Source organism: Stegastes partitus, unplaced genomic scaffold, assembly GCF_000690725.1.
Source record: "Stegastes partitus isolate 25-593 unplaced genomic scaffold, Stegastes_partitus-1.0.2 Scaffold543, whole genome shotgun sequence".
Classification (NCBI taxonomy): domain Eukaryota; kingdom Metazoa; phylum Chordata; class Actinopteri; family Pomacentridae; genus Stegastes; species Stegastes partitus.
Window position 1 is genome coordinate 1 of NW_007578274.1, and position 20,221 is coordinate 20,221.

Sequence of the window (20,221 nt, forward strand, 5' to 3'; positions counted from 1 at the left end):
AAGGTGTAGAGATGATGGATGGACCTAAAATGAAGCATTATATTGTGATTTTTTTCTCCATTGTTGGACACGTTTGGTAGAACGTAAGTACAACAGTAAACACAAACTCTAACATTCGTTGTTTTCCGACGTTTTAATGCAGAAATGTGACACATTCCTTTCTGTGGACTTCCAGTCTGAAGCTGGATATTTGTCTTCCTGTGCAGAAGCCACATTTTATCACAGCTGAGGGGCTTTTCTGTTGTCAATTAGGATGAAGACAAGAACCATAAACAAATGAACAAATACCTTCTCTTGAGCAGGAACAATGTCTCTGTTAGGGGAACGCTGATGGGTGGAGGTCATGGTTTCCATTTCTGTTTGGTTACCGATTCAACCGACAATGAAATGGAAACCATTATCCCATCGAACATAAACGCTGTCACTCGCAGGGAGCCAGAATCCGAGCGGCATTTCTCAGCGTTGCTGGAGAGACTTTGTCAAATTAAATCCAGCGCAGGCAGCCACACTGCTGGGAACTTAAAGAGCAATCTGTGCCAAGTGGCTGAATTATTATCTGAGCTCGAAACCCTAAATAAGAGCAGCCTGAAAAGATCTGGCACATTCATTCAGCCTCTGAAGAGGTCGGTTGCTGTAGGAAACCAAACGCATGCAAAGTGGAGGGGAAACGAGGAGACACAAGCACAGCGTCGAGGTGGTTTGAAACTACACAGGTTGTAACATGAGAAGCATCTTAATGGTATAAAAATACAATCAGCAAGCGTTTATTTAGGATTAATGAAGCTTCTTGTTAACCTATAGCTCCATGTGGGGGTATTTAATGGTTTTATAAAGAAAGCAGGTGATTATCAACATTATTTAGGAAAGAATCATCAATGAAATGTTTCATAAAGCACATTAGCGAAGTGGTAACTAAAGTCCTGAATAAAGTCAAACTGATACAAAAAGGTAAGCATGAACAGAAAAACAATACTGTGTATATATCAAATCTTTAAACTAAGGCCTGCAAATGTACCAGTATTATCTGTATGAAACATCCCATCAGGAACACAGTGGCACACGGATTTATAGCCTTTTTCTGCAGTTGTTATCGTGACTGTTATCATTCTATTGGTGTAATTTAAGGGCTGCGAGGTGGCTCAGTGGTTAGCATAATCATAGAAGGTCGCCGGTTCACGTCCCGGTGAGGACACCCGGGATCTTTCTGCGTGGAGTCTCCATGTTCTCCCCGTGCAGCGTGGGTTCTCTCCGGGTTCTCCGGCTTCCTCCCACAGTCCAGAAACATGCTGAGGTTAATTGGTGATTGTAAATTGTCCGTAGGTGTGAATGTGAGTGTGCTTGGTTGTCTGTCTCTAAGTGTAGCCCTGTGATAGACTGGTTACCTGTCCAGGTGAACCTGCCTTCACCCTGAGTCAGCTGGGATAGACTCCAGCCCCCATGACCCTCGTGAGGATTAAGGTGTAGAGATGATGGATGATTTTCTATAAACAAATTTTTGGTAATACAGTCAAATCACATGGTCGGACACCAGATAACTAAAATCTTTGTTTTTCTTGTTGCATCAGTGTTACAGGAACTCTGGTTCAGCCTGACCTGAACTAGATCAGTTTCCCAGCATCAGTCGTCAGAGTAACTTAAACTAAATTCTCGTAGTTTAATCGTAGCAACTGCTTGAGTTCCTTGAAGACGTTCCACCTCTCATCCAAGAGGCTTCATCAGCTCTGACTGACTGGTTGGGAGTTCCACATACTGATATCCTGAAGGAGTATATTGAGGGGGAGGGGCAACAAACCTGAAACTCAGGTGTTAATGTCTCCTTACGGATCTCAGTATCTGGAACTCCCACCGCCCAACTCAAGCCTCTTGGATGAGAGGTGGAACATCTTCAAGGAACTCAAGCTACGATTAATCCATGAGGATAACCGTGACCTGGATGACTGAGAATCTTTACAGACAGCTTAAGCTTGAATATGTTGAATCTGGTTTTTGGAACAGAAAAACCTAACAAGAAGGCAGGCTAACTGAAATAAGCCTGGATTATCTGATTAATGCACCTTTTTATGGAACAATTAGTTCACTAAATACTAGAAGTACCGGTGTCATAAAAGCAGACAGATTAATTACACATTTCTAAGAAGGTATTTTCTATTTCCTGGTTAATTTCTTCAAACTAGATCTGGTGAATAGATCAACACCAGCCTCAGTTCAGGATGTGGTGATGTCCCTAAATTTTATTTTGAGTTTAGTTATTAATATTTAATGTATGAGAGAAAACATTTACTCTTAAATCATCCTGTATATCTGACAAGTGATGAGATGTAGTTAAATTAAATTATCTTGCTGCTCCTGGACAGAGTAAATGTTCAAAGTGTGTGAGAGAAAAAATAAAATACAACAAAAACAGCTTCCAAGCTTTGAATAATAAACATCTGTTCACAAAAAGAAAACACAACTCGGTGGATTTTTTTAGGTATTCTTTGTAATTTTAATTCCCATAATTTAGTTTAAATGCAGACATTTTTTTTTCTCACTAAAATCTTAAATAAAACATTACAGTACGATATATGCAAATCAGAAGAGCTTTAAGATTCTCTGTAGAAGCAGGCTACGGTTTCTTTTGAATTTTTATTCTTTTTTTTGTTTGTTTAATGTACTTTTATTTGAATTTTTTTCATTTTTTTTAAAGTTTCGAAGGACCGGACAGTTAAGTTAAGCAGTAAACAGTAAAAAAGACAACACGGAGCCGTAGAAGCCTGCAGGCCAGCCAAGGAGCACATTCTATTACAAAACAGACCAGAACACTAGAGACAGCACGCCACATCCAGATGAAGGTCTGAACTTGAAGCCCCCCCTCCGCCTCCGTCGGGTGGGTGCTGGTTCCACGCCAACAGGAGGGGGCGCTATTACACCAGGGCAGGTGGAGCTACACGACCACACGGTGACAGCGATGTAGTTGCACCTTTCACGAGAAAACAAGCTTGTATTGCACATTCAGGGAGAAAGAAATGGCACATTCTGTCGAGTTGTTCACTACGAAAAAGGTTACTGAGCGGCTATAATGCGGTAGAAGCACAGGAACTCCCTCAATGGCAATGACAGCACTCATCGATCAGCTGGAACGCTCTGGTCTAGAATGCTGCTGTCCCTCTCTACGGGGAGGGAAAGTGTCCGGCGGCGCCATCCAGCGGCCGCGGCTGCACTTTTGTTTTTACACTTTAAAGCTAAAAATATCTCACAAGGCTCAATAGAGTCGGATCAGCATCGTGGCGCCGATTCCTCCACGAAGACACAATTTTATGCCAAAATAATAATAATAATAATAAAAGTTTGGCATGAAGTTTCTGTCGTTTTTAGTCTGTGCTTCTCATTCAGAGCATGACGACAGTTTTGCTTCCTTACGTTAACGTTTCTGAATTTTTGTTTGTTAAACTCTTTAAAAATAGTTTTTCAAATCCAAATCCATTTTTTATAAATCTAAACAGCATTACTGGTTTATTACATCCCAGGTAGCCTCTGTTGTTTCGACTAAACTGTCAGAATTGGAGCTCAGCGCTGCCACCAGATGGCGCTGTTCTCTTTCCCTCCCCATCTTGAGCAGTGCATCCCTTTTGGCCTATCAGGACTGAGAATGCATGGAAAACAAAAACAAAAAGAATGACAGTGTGAGTTACAGAGGGGGCTGCAGAGCGGAGCGCCGATGTTTCTGAAGCGACCCAAAGACGGTCAAACCTCATAAGAAAGTGGATTCAGGTTCAGGTCATTGTTCGCCAAAACTCCCACGAGCCTCGTCCCGGCGACGCAGCGAGCTAACGCTGTCAGTTTACTGAGACGCTGGCCAATTACTGAACATGTTTGTCAAACTAAACAGGTTTCTACTGTTGTAGACATTAACAGAGGAACTCTTTCTTTTAGCCATGAATAAACACAGACTGTTGTATCCGGTACCGGCCACCGTGAGGTTCTAACTCGGCTCTCATGGGAACCTGTTGAATGCTATTATTGTGCTTGTTAAAATCAGAGCCTGGCTGGGATACACCACGATTAAAACTTTCTTTTAACGAACATAACACAGAAAAAGATGCTCGGGGTGATTTAGAAAAGCAGCTCCGACTCTCTGCAGCACATGCAGCAGAGCACGAATCACAGCCGAGCAGACGGAGGTTAGGTTGTTATCTCCTGTGGGAGATAAACCGCTGGAAAGTTAATGAATAAAGACCTCGTCGTTTTCCCTTTTCAACATAGCTAACATTTAAACAACGTTATACTGGGTTCAGAATCTCTTACTACCGAAAATCCAGCATCAGACTCTCGTCAAGTCTGTTTATCTTAGAAGACAAAAAAAGTATAATTTTAGCTTTAGGTAGAACATGTTAACAGCTGACAGCTCGCTCGGAGCAGCAGGAGGAACGTTTAGGCTCCACAAGAGGAGAACATGCGTTTTAGTGTGTTTGCTGATGTTAACTGACTCTTTCCATCATGTCAGCCGTAGATTTTAACCCATTTTTAGTTTAGTGTGGTTGATGCTCAAGCTTCTATTTCAGCAAATAGAAAGGTTGAGTTCATAAACAATCTGATTAACTGCTCCTTGTGTTGTCAAACTCCTCTTTCTCTGTTTCTGTCTGCGTTCGTTGCTCAGCTGGCTTTGCAGTTACACGCCGGCTCGCTGTAAAGACAACGGTGGAAAACTTTTGGTTTTTTTTGAGCTCTTTATTGTTTTGGGAAACAATGCTGAACCTCTTGGTCGTGACTTTTAAATGCACGACTGTCAAAGTGAGCAGAGCAGCGCCGAGCAGCCGCCCTGCGTAACCCACCGCCTGTAGAAGAGTAGAAGGACATGAGCTTCAAGAGAGGCCACCCGCCAAAAACAAGGAAACAAATGTCCTCACAGTCCAGTTTTCAGTTACCAAGTTTAAGATTTGACATTTTTTTCGGCTACAAACACCAGATTCGTCCTTCGATTTGTGAGCAGTCGTCCTGGTTTTTTGCCGTCCGGCTCTCGCAGCTCATGATCAAAGCAGTAGGGAAACAAAATTACAAAGTGTTTTCATCTAAAAGTCAAAAATAAAAATGGTAATTTAAAAATCTGATCTACTGGCAACCGACACGTCAGTCTACATGTCAGGAGGACCCGCCGGGGCGTCCGGAGGGGAGCTCTGGCACGTGGCCCCCCCTGAAGCAAGACCCGACGGCGGTCCGACCACAGCTGGTCCACCAGACTCCCGCCGGCGCCGCGGCACGTCCTCCAGAGTGTCCGGAAGCTCACCCAGGTTAAAACTCAGATATGGTAGAAAAATATATAGTTTTGATGAAATTTCTCTAGTTATTCTCTTCATTGCTGAATTGCACCCACACATGTAGTGTTGCTGTAGTCGCGGTGTAAAGTGACGGGATCATGATTAGCACTACCACCACTACAGAGAAGAAAACCCCAACGCGCCACACACACTTGCTCTCGCTCTCGTTCTCTCTAGACACTTCTGGTTATTTTTTATTTTTTTTTAATATACTTGCACTTAAAAATTCATGGTTAATAGTTTTGTCTTTCATTGGCATCATTAGGCAACTTATTTTTTTTTTTGTAGTTTTTTTTTACAGATACTCTACGATATGGTTACGATGTAAACACCACAGTACTGGATTATTTTTACTGTATCTGCACAAAGTAAAACACGATGTTACAAGGCAAGTGGCTACTTAAGCATAGATTTGTTCATGAGAAAGAAAAAAAAACGAAATTAGGAAACACACCACAAGAACAAAAACAAAAAAACAAAGAACTTGCAACACCTGGCATCGAGTTTGTTCGAATAAAAAACAAAAAGCTTTAGACTTTGTTCATCTACAGGTCGGGCGACCCGGTTAAAAGCTGGTGATGATCAGTACTGTCCCCCCCTCCCCAGATATACCATCTCCATCAGACCAAATGACCAGAGTCTGGATATTTTATGTGACATGAGCAGTCTGAAGACCCTCCAGCGCCTCCCCTCCAGCCCGTGGTACCTACTCGCTAAACTTTTAGCACTTTAGATTGAAACGCGGGTCGTCTGGAGACCGAACGCCGCTTCAAACAACGCCGGCCCGTTTTCAGGAGCTACACTGAAGCTGAACCGCTTCCTCCTTCCAGACAGTTTGACACGACGAGCCTCGGGTTTACAGAACCGCAGGACCCCCTGATAATCTGACCAGGAAACAGGCCGAGAGGTCCGAACAGAACGCGGAGAGGCCCGTTATTGGCAGGGAGCCTTTGACACGAGGTGACTCCAGGAGCTGAGCTAAACAAAGGCATCCGGATGAAGATATGTGAACGTTTCGTGGGACCTTGTCGTGGTTGTACTCCTAATTCTCTCTACTTTAAATTGGCATGTCGCAGCACAACTTTACTTTGGCATGGTTCTGCTCTCCAAGGAGCGACCTCCCTCTTTCCTCCACCAGAAACACTTTCTCCAGAAGGGAACCTTTAGCTAAAGAACTTCCTATCAATACTGTTGCACCAGAAGGAACCGAGCAGCAGGTTCGTCATTTGAAACTTTCCCCCTGAATCGATCCGTCGAGTGTGTTTCCGCTCTACAATGAGCCACGGGGATGAAACATACTGTAAGTTATGACATCATGATGAGGTTAAGAGCCCCCCCACCCCCCCCCCCGCCCGCCCGCCGCCACACTACGACATTAAAAACAAACCTCCCCTCCCGTCCCACCGCCAGACTCTTTAAGGACAGTATTTACAGTACAAATTACAGTATAATACATCATTAAAAAATATGAGATCCATCTCTAAAAACATACAGGAGCTCTTGACACACAAAAAAATCAACTCTTTAGTAAATTAGGTTTCTATGGTATCATGTGGAAAATACAAAAAAAAAAAAAAGCAGAGTGACAGTCCCACCACCCCTCGTCTGAGGCGTCCTTCCCGTTTGGCCCCAGTTGTACCTGGCTAGCGTGTTGACAGTGAGGCGATGGATGGGTTGGTCGACCACACACACACACACACGCACGCACGCACACACACACGCACGCACACACACACACACACACGCACACACACACATCTGTTCTTCTTCTTTTGTTTTGAACTTTAAAGCAAGCCGCAATACAACAAATCACACTCAATCCAGTAGAACGATATGTACAGGGTTCTTGTTGTTTCTTTATCTTTTAAAATCTCGCATTTTGGAATAATGCTAATAATAATATTAATAATAACAATAATAATAATAATAATAAGCACTTGACCAGCTATGCTACCTGGGGTCGCAGGCAGAAGGATATAGATTCAGGCAGGTCTGTCAGTTGAGGTGTGCAGAATTAACCGTTTTTTCTTTTTGGATCATCTGAAGTCATGTGCTGTCTTCTTCTTTTCTTTTTTTTTAAATTCATGATTCTTTTAAGGAGGAAATAGAAAACTTTGACATAATTCTGGTTAACAGAAGTTACTGGTAAGCTCCCTATTGTTGTCGTATGTACAGCAGATTGAATGGTTACACACTTTCTTATGCACCCAAAATAAAGAGAATAAATAAAAAACTGATCAGAAAACAAAAGATCTCTGGACTACGGAGCCAGGCAGCATGTGAACCAACCCTCCTCACATCCACAGTACAACCGAGTCCATCTGTAAACCTCTGCAGCTTCCTCACCTCTCTTCTCTTCTCTCCCCTTCCCATTCCCCCTCGCTTCATTTCCTTTCATCTCCTCTTTCTCTCTCTTTCTCTTTCTCTGACTCTCTCTTCTTCCTCCTCTCTGCTCTCCCTCCCGGCCCTCAGACGTAGGGCAGGATGCCGTACACGAACAGGGCCATGACGGCGGCGCTGAACAGGCCGGCCACCGGCACCGTGACGAACCACGCCAGGAAGATGTTCCTGAAGAGGCGCCAGTCCACTGCTTTCTGGGAGCGGATCCAACCCACGGCCACGACCGAGCCCACCTGGAGGCCGCAGCCAGGAGGAAGAGAAGAAGAACAATCAGCGGCGGCACCGAACGGCACAAAGCAGAGACACTGAAGAGCTGCAGGTCGACCACGCTGTCCTGATTAGAGACGCTTCTGAAGAGCATCCAGATGATGCATTTTAAACCATTACCTGTCTACTGAACTCCTTGTATAGTATGTTCTACCTCTGGTTGTGGTGGAAAAAGTACTCCCCTTTGACTTTGTGTTGAGTAAAAGCATAAAGCTTCAGAAAACTACCTCCACCCTGTCCTTCATTGACCTGATAAGACACGTTAGCAGCTGACCAGGAAAGCATGTGCAGCCTTCAGCTCTTCAGTCTCACGTTTCTGTTAGTGACTGAAGCCGACTGGAGGAGTTACCACTACCCAGGCTGGATCTGTAGACGTGGGAGTCTGGATTGGCAGTGCTTGTTTTAAGATTTAAAATATTTGCCTCATTATTAAGATATAAAATAACAAAAAAAAAAATATCTCAGATCATGTAAATGCATCTGCAAATGCCAGACGTCCACGACTGCATTTTAAAACTCATTTCTGTGAAAGAAATCAGAATACGAATGAAAGAGAAATCATGTTGGAGTGACGTGTCCAGTGACTGGTTTCAGCTCTGAGAGGCTACAGCTGGGTCAGAGTTCAGCTTCAGAAACATGACGTCCTCAGTCACTCTCTAAATAAAGGTGACCAGAGAGCAGCCATGTTTGTAGTCCAGCTAATAAAACACTGCTGCTAGAGCACAACTTAAAGAGCCTGTATGGAGTTTTTTGGAGGGGTTTCCTTTTCTTTCATACATCTTATATTGAGGATGTAGAAGGTCTGCAAACCTACACAGCTCAGAGTCCATCACTGATCTATATCACTACCATCTGCCTTTCTAATGGCTAGTTCAGCCTCCTCGCAGTTAGACGTTACTCACTGACTAAAGCTGCCTCTACCACTAATGCATCTTGTTCTCGTGGATTAATCACAGCTTGAGTTCCTTGAAGACGTTCCACCTCTCATCCAGGAGGCTTCATCAGCTCTGACTGACTAGTTGGGAGTTCCAGATACTGACATCCTGAAGGAGCCATTAACACCTGAGTTTGGGTTTCAATTGAGGGTTTGTTGCTCCTCCCCCTCGTTATGTGAGTCGTTAGTGCTCCCCCTGCCACAGTGGGGTTCGTTAGGGTCTTTGTGGCTCGGTGTGGATGTGGGTTCATCTTCCTGGGGAGAGATCTTAGGACTGAGCTGTAAACAGGTGAGAGGTGATGCCTCAGACCTCCACCTCTGTTGAGGGATGGTCTTTCCAGTTTGGCTTCCTTCACTTTCAACAAACTCCCGATTGAAACCCAAACTCAGGTGTTAATGTCTCCTTCAGGATATCAGTATCTGGAACCCAAACTAGTCAGTCAGAACTGATGAAGCCTCTTGGATGAGAGGTGGAACGTCTTCAAGGAACTCAAGCTACGATGAATCCACGAGGATTACCATGACCTGGATGACTGAGCATCTTCACAGACATAAATCTCTACACTCAGAGCTATGGAGGTCCAGTAGGAACCAATCTGGCCTCACTTTCATCATCATAAGAGCAAACTAGGGTTTTCAGTAGAGGTGCTTTAAAAGAGATGAGAGAAGTCATGTATTTTTTAAACATGAAAGCATGTAAACATTTTGTAGTTGACCCCAAAGATATGAATCTAAACCTGTACATGTGCATACTATGTGCTGGATGATCCTCCTTCAGCATAAATAAGACTACATAAAACTGTTTTTTTTAAAACTGTGGAGCGACATGGAAACGCTGTGTGTTTGTAGGAATTTGCAGCATCTCAGGCATGCAGCAACAAGCTGTGACCTCAGCGTGACCTCGGCGTTGGTGTTTTCTGCAGAGCTGTGGAAACGAGTCACTGTCCATATCGCATCATTCCACGGCGAACCACACACCAGGGCTGGGCTTCAATTTGGTTTAACCTCCACAAAAAGGCAGAAAAACAACAGGAGGCTTGTGTAAAAAAAACAAAAGGTCACTGAGACCTGAGCAAAACAACCAAACGGAGGCCCAGCTCTGCTCATTCACACCGGAGGGGATCGCAGATGTTGCTGGTTGGTGATGCACAGGAAATATTCCACATTTACCAGCGTTACATCTAACCAGATTATTTAATAATACTAAATTTTGCCCAGCATCATCTGTGGATCCCCAGACGCTTAATCATTCAGACCACCACCACCACGATCATACACCTCTAACCATCAGTAGATTTAGCATTTCGGCGTAGCGGTTGATTATCCAAGGGTTTTAGGGAAGAGGCAGGGTATTTGGAGGTGAGGAGTGGAAGTAAGATAATGGATGGAGATGTGGATGTTTAGATAAACTGATCATCATTAATTGAATACCAGCTTTGAGTCTTGTGCAGTTTCCCTTCGGCCGACTCGACGTGTTTGAAGTTTTAAAACGTATTTTAGAATGATTTTTGTTTGACTTCCTCCAGAACAGGCTGTTCAATTAAAACAGAAGTTAACTATTTGGAGAAATGTGGTTCTGTCCTTTCTCAGATGTTTTTAGGAATCATCTTTCATAAACACAAAACAAAACAGATGTTGGGGAACTAGTTGTCTATTTAATGGTGTCGATCTTTCCATCTAACTTTGCTGCAAAGTAAATAAACGTTTTCCTTTAACTAATATTTCTCGTGCTGCAGGGACACGAGCTCAAGTCTGAACTTCTCAAAATCTAAATTAAGTTTCATTAAAAATTAACTTTAAATTTAATTTTAATCAAATTTACTACTAATTTAACAAATAAAATGAAGAGAAATGGCTTCAAATAACTCATAAAACATGTCAGGTTGATGAATCCTCTGCTTTTAAAGTCAATACTTGTGATGCGTTAAAGCTGCTAAGCTCAAATCAAACTGACTAGAACTTCCAGATTCTCCATTGAGGGTCAAACTGGAGGAAAACTGCACGAGAGGCCAAAACTTCAACTTGAGGAGTTGGTGATTGGCTGTGGCGATTGACAGCTACAGGTGAAGCGATGAAGTGGAGCTCTGGGAAGTCGCTCTAACGCGCCTCCGCTACCAAAATGACTCCGATACCTTGCAGTGGGTGGAGCTTATTGGGATGCCCACATTTGACGCAACAAGCACTGTTAGCGCACTCATTACTTCAATGCAAAATCCGCTGTGAAGACAGATGAGTAGAGAGACACACAGAGAAAGATGGAGAGGTGTAAAACAAAAGGTGGAGAACAGGGAGGAGTGTGACGGGTGGGGTCGAGGGGGGAGGCTGGTGAAGGGAGGGAGGGTTGGAGGACCCCACACACCAAACCATGCCAGTGCTGAGAGGGCAACATGGAAGAGAGTCGGTGGAGATGAGATGCTGATGGGGGAAGGGGGCAGGAGGAGGATTGAGGACCACAGGGGTCCAGGTTCTTCTTCTTCCAGTTTGGATGTGAAGTTCCTGAAAAAGAAAAACCAGGGGAGAGGGGCTGCACACTGCTGCCCGGGGCTGGATTGTCTCTTTGTGCAGATGGTTAGGGATTGTCAGATAGAGAGACTGAAAGGATAACTCTGGTTTATGTTGGTGTTGTTTACATCGCTGTGTGATAATAATGCTGCTGGATTCTGGAGAAAAAAACGGTGACTATGAACACTGCAGTCAGAAATGTCCTCGTCTTTACTAATGCAAACTAGAGACCTGCAGACTAGTAAATAAAAGCATCGATTCAATTCATTTTTATTCAGAAACTAAGCAGGTAAGAGGTGATACTTTCAGGCCCTATGAGCAGAAGACAAACTCTAAATATAAAAGCAGATGTATAGCGAGGACTACACAGATCTTATTCATTGTCCTGTATGTGTTCATTAATATGCAGTGTCCTCTTCCCTCTCTAAACTTAAAAAGCGTCCTGCTGTAATATTTAAAGTCATCATCTCTGATTAATGTGTCAGCCCTTAATAAAGGCCTCTATCATTTCATCTGGGTTTTGGGAGCCGAGCGGACAAAGGACACCATTTAGAGAGATTAAAGCGAGAAAATTAAAAGCGTGATTGTAAAATCGGTGCTTCAAAAATGAAGGGACACATGTTCCCCTTGATGCTTTTGTGGAAATTCCCTTGATTCTCCAACAACACTCCAGACAGTCGGACTTTGTTGTAGCCACGCTGCCGTTTTTTTTCCCCCGACCACAGCGGCTAATTTAGCTTGTACAGTGATGTCATGATTGTCAGAAATGATAGCCGAAGGTTTCAATAAACTGGAATTATCCTTTTCTGCCACAATAATATGAACTCTGTCTCTCTCGGATGGAATACAGCTTATTGGGGTTAATTGTCTGCGTGACAGGAATATAAAAGCGAGGCTATTTTTTTTAATCATCTGACTGCAAGAAGAAAGTCCAGATCTGGGCTGGAGGGGGTGCGTTCGCCCGGCGCCCTGGGAGGCAGTGTGAGCTCCCCGCCCCCCTGGAGAGGCCTGGAGGGGGAGCTGTGGAGAGGCCGGCTGTGGGGGGACCACTCAGTCATACCTTGCAGTGTGTGGTACTGACAGGGATTCCGATATTGGAAGCCAACACGACTGTGAGTGCAGAAGCCAGTTCAATAGTGAATCCACTGTGGAAGAGGGGAGGGAAGGGGGGAGGACGGAGGGGGAGCAAAGAGAGATTCTTCATTGTCATGTCTGGGACGCCGCCGCCGCCGCCGCCGCCGGTCCCACCAGCGTCCACATTTAACCACAGCACAGCATGAAACACGCCTCTGATCGGCACACGCTCAGAGGACAAGCAGGAAATACGGTAATCACACACACACACACACACACAATCACACACACATGTACGACACAGACAGCATTTCTATGAGGTCCTGGATGTCGGTAGGTGGTTGAGTTTGTGTGGGTGTGTTTCTGTTGCGCCTCTTGCTTACTAGGACACATTTTCTCTGAAGTCACGTCCTGTTTCCAGAACATTATTCACACTTTGTCACCAGACCAGCGGACGCACTGGAAGAGAGAATCATTGAGAAAAAAAAAAAAAAGAAGCTTTTCCCACATCCCGACACACGAGGAAGCAGCTGTGTGATAGAAACACCAAGCAGTGGAATTAAGACGGAGAGAGAATGAAACCACCGGCACCTCTTCTGTTTCAATTACATATTAAATAAAGAACCAGCAGCACTGATGTGAAGTTCTGGGGACACAGAACGCTGAATGTTATTTGGCCAAAGTGGTGCGAGCGCCAACATGTCGCTGTTGTGGCGTTCACGAACAGCCAGAGCCAATTTCTTTCACAGCAGCGTTCCAATGATTGGAGCTGAGTCAGTGGTGAGCGTACCTAACCTGTTTGTAAAGAGGCCCAACGGTGAGGGAGAAAATGACCATGCAGCTGTAACGTAGGTCTGGTTGAAATATCTAAATATTATCAACGTCCTACTCAGAGTAAGATCCAAACTGCTGGAGTTGTAATTTTTTGATTAAGGCACCATTATGTCAACAGGCCTTGTTAAATAAAGCGCTGTGATGCTGCACAGAAATGCACCAAAAACCTTTATTACTGGGATTTTTCTTTTCTTTTTTTTTTTTTTTGAGGAAAAGAAATGTCTGTTTCCATTTTCATTAATATTCTTTTTTTTTTTAAAGAATTATTTCTATTACCTTTTTTTAATCTAATTGATTTTTTCTCATTTTATTTTATTTTACCCTTTACTTAACTACATATAAATTAACTAATTATTTACTATTACTACAATTATTATAATTTTTAGTCTTGTGTTTATGGTTTTCTTTTTATTCCACTTGCTCTTACCTGCATTATTATTTCATCTGGTGTTGTTGCACTGATTTATTTCGATGGTATTTCATGTTTGGACTGACTTCTGATGCTCAATGTTCTTCCTGAGTATCCTTATTTTCTTTTTTGTCCCGTTCGTTCACCACGTTATACATAAAGAGAGTTGTTATCATCATTATTACTTCTAAAAACGAGCATTTCCACTAAAATCTCGACTCTCGTTCCCGTTTCTTCGCTCTTTTGGTGTTATTCATTCATCACATTCACCACAAAGCGACAGGACTGTTTGTGTAACTCAGCGTACCGCGAGTAAAGCTTGGCAGGTACGTCTGCAGCAGTCCTGGTGATTCAACAGGAAAACTGGCCAGAAGGATGGAACTCCACATCTCAAGCATAAACACAGTTTGCTGCTGTGTTCAGGTGTTATTTGTTCCTGCTCAAATAAACTACAGCGACTACTACACACACTTTCCTGTCCTCGTCCCAAACAAACTTCTTTGTTGGACTGAATCACGGAAACAGACACCGGAGGGAGAATAAAGGGCCTTTATAACGGAGAACCAGTGCGAATTTGTCTTTGGGTGCTGGCAAAAAGACTAAGCCAGTGATGGAAGGAGGAGATTAAGAAAGAAAGGAGGCGCACAAAGAGAGAGGGGCCGACGAAGAAGGAGGGAAAAATAATGAGACGGCGTGAGAGCGACTGAGAGCCTTTGGAAAGCTTTAGAGGTGAGAAGGTGATAAAAAAACAAGACGATGCAGTGAAAAGACGAAAATGGGAAGGACTGAGGAAAGCTGAAAAAGTGAGGTCAAGGAGAGGAAGATGGTTAGAAATAGAGATTTACAGGAGGACAGGAGGAAGAAGAAACAGGCAGGAGAAGGAGTCGGCTGGCCTCCCTCCCTCCCTGTGCTCGGTTCAGACAGACTCGGGTTCCCACTGCGTCCCTCCTGCTCGACTTCTCTTCATCCAGAATGCCAAACAACTTCCTGTAACCCTGTGTGCTCGTCCTGCCAGGCAACACCGCGCACACACTCTCAGAAAAGAACTAGCTGGAACAATTAGACCTTAATGTGCATGCATGCATGCTCGCACACTCATACAGTAGATTCTCCTCACGGCGGCGACCTGCAGGCGCTGAGCTCGGCTTCCCGAACACACACACACATCCTCGAGGTATGCACACGCGCACACACGCTGCTCAGCAAACGCGTAGGAGGATGAGAGGCCAGCGAGACAGAGGGAGTAAGACGGAGATCGAAGTCAAGGACGGAGGAGCAGCAGCGAGCGGCGAAGGATGTCGGCTGCTTAGGTTGTTGGACAAAGTGCGCCCCGGGGCTTTAGTAGCTGTGGTCCAAAAGGCTTCTTACTTATTTAGAATCATTACGTAATAAGTTAAAGGTCAGAGGGAAAAAATAGACCATTTCTATTCCACTGTCTATGCAAAGAGCCACTTATTGCAGATTTCTGTTGTGAAGCAGTAAAGAAATATCTCCGGCCAAGTTTATGTTTCATGTAGGAGTGAGAATAACAATTAGTGGCTGTTCAACACTGAGATCATGACTTCTCACCAAACTGTTGTGCCGAAAGAGAAAACTTTTAACTCGAATGTGTAAACCTCTCCATTAAAGTGACGTGGGAGGGATTCAGTCTGCTCTCTTCTACAGAGAAACAGACATATATGTGCGTTTACACATGCAACCAACATAGAAAACACAACAGTGTGCGTGCAGGTTGTGAAGTGAAGTTAATTTTGCCTGCAGCAGCGGCGGCGGCCCGGGCTAACGGGGAGATTCCTCACACAAGTCTACCATAACTCTAAAGAGGGAGCGCTAGAGGTGACTCAGCAGGAACCATTCATGTGACTGTGCTGCAGAATGTTTACGGGTTTTGCTGCCTGCATAGCGTGGAATCCTGAATATCATCTGAACTGTTCGTTTGTGCATTCAAGTACTTACCGAGCGGGCTGCAGCGCCGGGCGAACTTGTTTGTGTCAGCAAGTCGAGGCTCTTTGGAGCGAGCGAAACCGAGCGTGTAGGAAAGTTCACATTCACAAACACACACACACAACACCTCCTGCACTCACTCCTCCTGCGAGGCGGCGCTCTCACCTTGAGGGGGTGATGGGAGTCAGGTCCTTCCCCATCGTCTGGATGACGCGTCGGCCCCAGACCCACAGGCCGGCGCAGATGCCTAAGCCGCCGTAGAACAGCAGCCAGATCGGAGTGGCGGCGTCCTGCATCACACCTCCCTGGTCGTAGATCATCCACAGTGCTACCAAGGGCCCGATGGCGTTACTGCACAGATGAGACAAATATGTGTCATAGCAGCTGTGTGAATCTGGTTCCTCAGTATCTTGCGGGAAAAGGAGCTGCATGTGAGTTTACATGCATCAAAGCCTTGAGGAGTAACTCTATACATGATGTGATATTAGGGAAACGCTCTGACATGCACACAGGGCCACGTGAGTTGCTATCTGTCATGTGAGCAGCAGGAGGCAGCACCTGACATCGTTGCCTCCGTGGGCGAAGGAGCCGAAGCAGGCGGTGAGGATTTGCAGGAAGTGGAAGAGCAGAAACACCTCGGGCTTGTCCTTCTCCTCGTGATCCTCCTCCGCCAAGTCGTCTAGAGGCACCGGCGCCGGAGCTCCCTCTTCCTCCACGCCCTCCAGCTCCGTGGCCAGCTTCATCTCCACCCCGCCCTCCTCGGCCTCGATCTCGGCCTCGGCCACGGCGTTGCAGTACGACGAGTAGCTGTCGTAGCGTACCCGCTTCTTGGAGTAGGACACGCTGTTGCTCCTGCCGCCTCCTTCGCCCACCAGCTTTTCACTGTCCTCGCGCGATTCCTGGCGCATGAGCGGCTGCACGGGCATGCCGCATATGGCCGCTGTGTAGCAGGTGTAGCTGTTGTTGCGGCGCAGCAGGCGGTAGTTGTTGTCCACGGGGCCGGCGTTGGAGCCCGAGCGGTCGCTGTCGTCCATGCGGCCCAGGTGGATTTTGTGAAGCAGGTCTTTGTAAAGGCCCGAGTCTTTGTGCACGGTGTGGTACACCTGGCCGTCGCTGCGCATGTGGCCGTCGAAGCTGAAGCTGCCGTTAGAGACAGGTGACTTGAGGCAGCCGTTGGTCATCGAGTGGGTCCGACCTGGAAGGAGGAAGATGGAGAGGAGGGCGTGGAAGCGTTAAGGTTGTGGCAATGGAAGGTTTCAATCACCACGAGTGTTACGGATCTGCTAAAACTTTAAAAGTCATATTAACCCTCTGAACCCAAAACCTGCTGGTGGGTTTGAAAGTTCTTTTGTTTTTAATCACCTAAATTATACCATTTATCAGAAACTGTAAAGGCAGAGAGAATCGTTGTTTTGTCAGCTCACCCTCTGTGACTTTAGGTTCTGTCAGAAAAACTAACCAAATTTAAGCTTAAAGTTATGAAATTTTAAAGAAATCACCTAACTGTGCCATTTAAAAAAAAAAAAATCACCAAAAACAAACTCTTCAGTAACCAGATTCTGTTAAAAAACTAAAACTAAAACTAAATAATAATAATAAGAAAGTCTGAGAAGTCATGACCAACTTTGCCACAACCAGCAGTCATGAAGCACACAGAGTTCAGCAAACAGAGCAGAATGGAAACTAATTAAAATGTTAGAAGTGAAATATTTTAAGGATGTAAGAGCCATTATTGTTTTTCCAGTGTTGGTAGCACCTGTGCTCACTGGGAAAACATGTTGATTCCAGCCTAAAATCATTCTTGTTATGATTTATGGCATCATATCACGTCGTTATATTTTGAGTTTTCCTTCTAGCCACAGCTGTGCTTTTCCCACAGAGGGACAGGACTTCATACTGCAGCTCATTATGAGCCTACAGGAGCTAAAACACCAACTCCTCGGAGCTCAGAGGGTTAATATGGAAACACTCCTCATCCACACAGATTACACAATTCTTTTAGTCAATGTTTTTGTCTCTGTGCTGGTACATCTCAAAACTGTGATGTCTCTTTTTAAAAATATAACTTCACAGTTTTACCGTACACCCTGCCGTTTGGCAGGACGGTGCCTCCGTTGGCCAGGTTGGTGAGCTCTCCGCTGGAGTCGCGGGTGCTCCGCTCGCTGCTGCCGCCGGTGAGCGGCAGCACCGCCTCGTCGGTGCCCTTGGCTCCCGGTAGCTCTTTGAAAACGGGGCTCTCCTCCTCCTCTTCGGGGATCTTGTCCAGGCTCTCATCGGAAATCCTCGACAGGGCCTGCTCCTTCTTTAAACGACCTGGAGGAAGTCAAGAGATGCACGGTTTAGTTAACAAATACTACAACCAGATAAACAGCTGAAATCTCTTAACAATGCAGCAGTAGAACCTTATATAGTAATTATGTGTTTGCATTCCTGGCTTATTTTCTTATTACTTACAAGATCAAAAGGCATAAACATTAAAATAAGAAGTTATCTGGATGACGTCCATGTGGGACAAGCTGGCACATTCAGGACAGAAGTTTCACAAGTGAGACGCTAATTTGGCACAAAGGTCATGATTTTGTTCATTCTTCTATGTCTTGTTGTTCAAACTGTGCCACTCTGTAGTAACATAAACAATAATCAGCGCCGGTGCCGGCCACCACAAGAAAAAAACTGCATAAACATTCCACAAACACACAGAGCCATCAGCTGATCCAGACTAATCCCGGTGCTGATACACTTGATGCCCCCCTTCGCTCCTCAGAGACCCCAGTACAAACACAGGAACAACCTCAGCCGTCACCTGTTTCACTTTGACGGACGCAGCAATATCCGATAATATCACCTTTAATCCTCGCAGGCATTCAGAGGTCGTGACACGTTTAGCAACAGGAGAAAAAAAAAAGTCTATTTTAAGCCTCGACGGCGTTCTGGCTGCAGGAACAGGCTCACTTATTAACCTTATTTATATTTTTATATCACAAAACTACAGCGTTTATCTGTTTGGATGTATTCACGGCCTTCCAGGCTTGAGGATTAAGAGCTCGTAGGTTTTATTTTAATCACTGCAGTGAGCAGAGGTTCCTATTCATGCTGCACACAGTTGAATTTCTCAGACTTACTGTCCACCTCCGACTACTTCCACCGCTTTAATCTCATGTGTCCTGCGTTTTAAAGCGTCGTCTGCTTCGCTGCAGGCCGCTTGTCCCATTAGGGAAACAATTCCTAACCTTCATCTGAAAGCTTTATTCACTGCGGGCCGCGATCTTGACCCATTTCATTCGGCCAAGTCGCTGTGCGCCCAAAAATCTACCGGAACACAGCAGAGTTCACAGGGTTTCTCTTTTTTCTTTTTAGTGAGTCAAACAAGGAAACACATCCGATGGCGTCCGTTGTTTGGTGAATGTGCAGGCTGAGGCTCTGTTGTCCGGCCTCGGGCTTTCACATGGCGGGACAAAGACCAAACACACACACACATGCAGATACCTACTTGCTATTTTTCTCCTCATCCAGGGACAGACAAAGAACCAGACCAGAGCCGCGCAGACCAGCGCCCCGGCTAAAGTGATGAGAAAGATGGCCCACACCGGCAGCATCTCCAACCCGAGCACTGCAGTTCATGAACACAAGTAGGAGGAGAAAATCACATCTTGCAAGTAGCTTCAGAAGCTCATACTCATGTCGCACCTTCAGAAGGAATTTGGAGCGAGCCGACGACATCGGCGCCGTCGCCCGTTAAGAGCGGGACGATAATTTGATCGTGTGCTGGTGTCAGACAAAATAAATCTCTATTAATGGAAGGAACAACTTACACGGGGCTCCAGTGTACATGATGGAGAACGTGTTGATCCCGATGGTGGTGGCGTAGAAGAGGGGCAGCGCTCGCAGGCCGTTCGGGACGGAGTCATCCTGCAAAACAAACGCATGGTGTTTTAACTTCAGCTGAATTTCCTTTGACATGTGCTCAACAACGCGCTCCGAGACAAAGCTCTGCCCGCCGGTTGTGCATCATCCTGAGCAGCTGTCTTCAGATATAAACAGGCGTAATAGGTCAAGACGAGCTAAAATTAGATCACTTTCACTGCGCTCGCTTTTCAGAGCAGGTGCCAACCACTGTGAGCATCAAGTGACGAACGGAGGACATTGATTAATTCGATTGACACTTCAGAAGCAGCACAATAGATTATCATCTGATGTGGTTTGCTGCACAGAACGCTCTGAAGAGTCGTACCTGGGAAGGGTTTGGAAAAGAGGAGGCACTTTTAATAAATACTCAGCAAAATACCTGACAGGCGACTGGACGAACTGTTATCATCCATCAAAGGGCGAAGCTACACCTACAACTGTAGCTGCTAGTAGCTCCTAAAACGACGCAGGTTGGGCCAATAAATGGTGGGTTTGACACCAACACGTAGCTTAAAACTTGGTAAGATGGATTCTCTCAAGATCAAGATCAGGAGAACAGAGAATACAGTCGTGACTTGATAATCCACATTTTAAACATGCAAGTATTGTTTTCTACACCCTGGATATCTGCACTCGCTTTAAATCTTCAGAACATTT

General features: G+C 45.1%; 1 protein-coding gene across 3 annotated transcripts in view; it reads right to left on the reverse strand.

Annotated features, from left to right (window-relative positions):
* Positions 1 to 3,205: 3,205 nt before the first annotated feature.
* The window catches only part of slc20a2 (solute carrier family 20 member 2), a 51,078-nt gene continuing 34,062 nt past the window's right edge, over positions 3,206 to 20,221 (reverse strand). For all 3 annotated transcript variants that reach the window (XM_008288127.1, XM_008288128.1, XM_008288129.1), the window contains exons 5-11: positions 19,471 to 19,567; positions 19,149 to 19,268; positions 17,738 to 17,971; positions 16,217 to 16,853; positions 15,824 to 16,009; positions 12,458 to 12,542; positions 3,206 to 7,927 (exon numbers count right to left, since the gene is read on the reverse strand). In XM_008288127.1, coding sequence (XP_008286349.1) covers positions 7,763 to 7,927; positions 12,458 to 12,542; positions 15,824 to 16,009; positions 16,217 to 16,853; positions 17,738 to 17,971; positions 19,149 to 19,268; positions 19,471 to 19,567 — 1,524 coding nt within the window. In that variant the 3' untranslated portion in view covers positions 3,206 to 7,762. The remainder of the gene's footprint in view (positions 7,928 to 12,457; positions 12,543 to 15,823; positions 16,010 to 16,216; positions 16,854 to 17,737; positions 17,972 to 19,148; positions 19,269 to 19,470; positions 19,568 to 20,221) is intronic.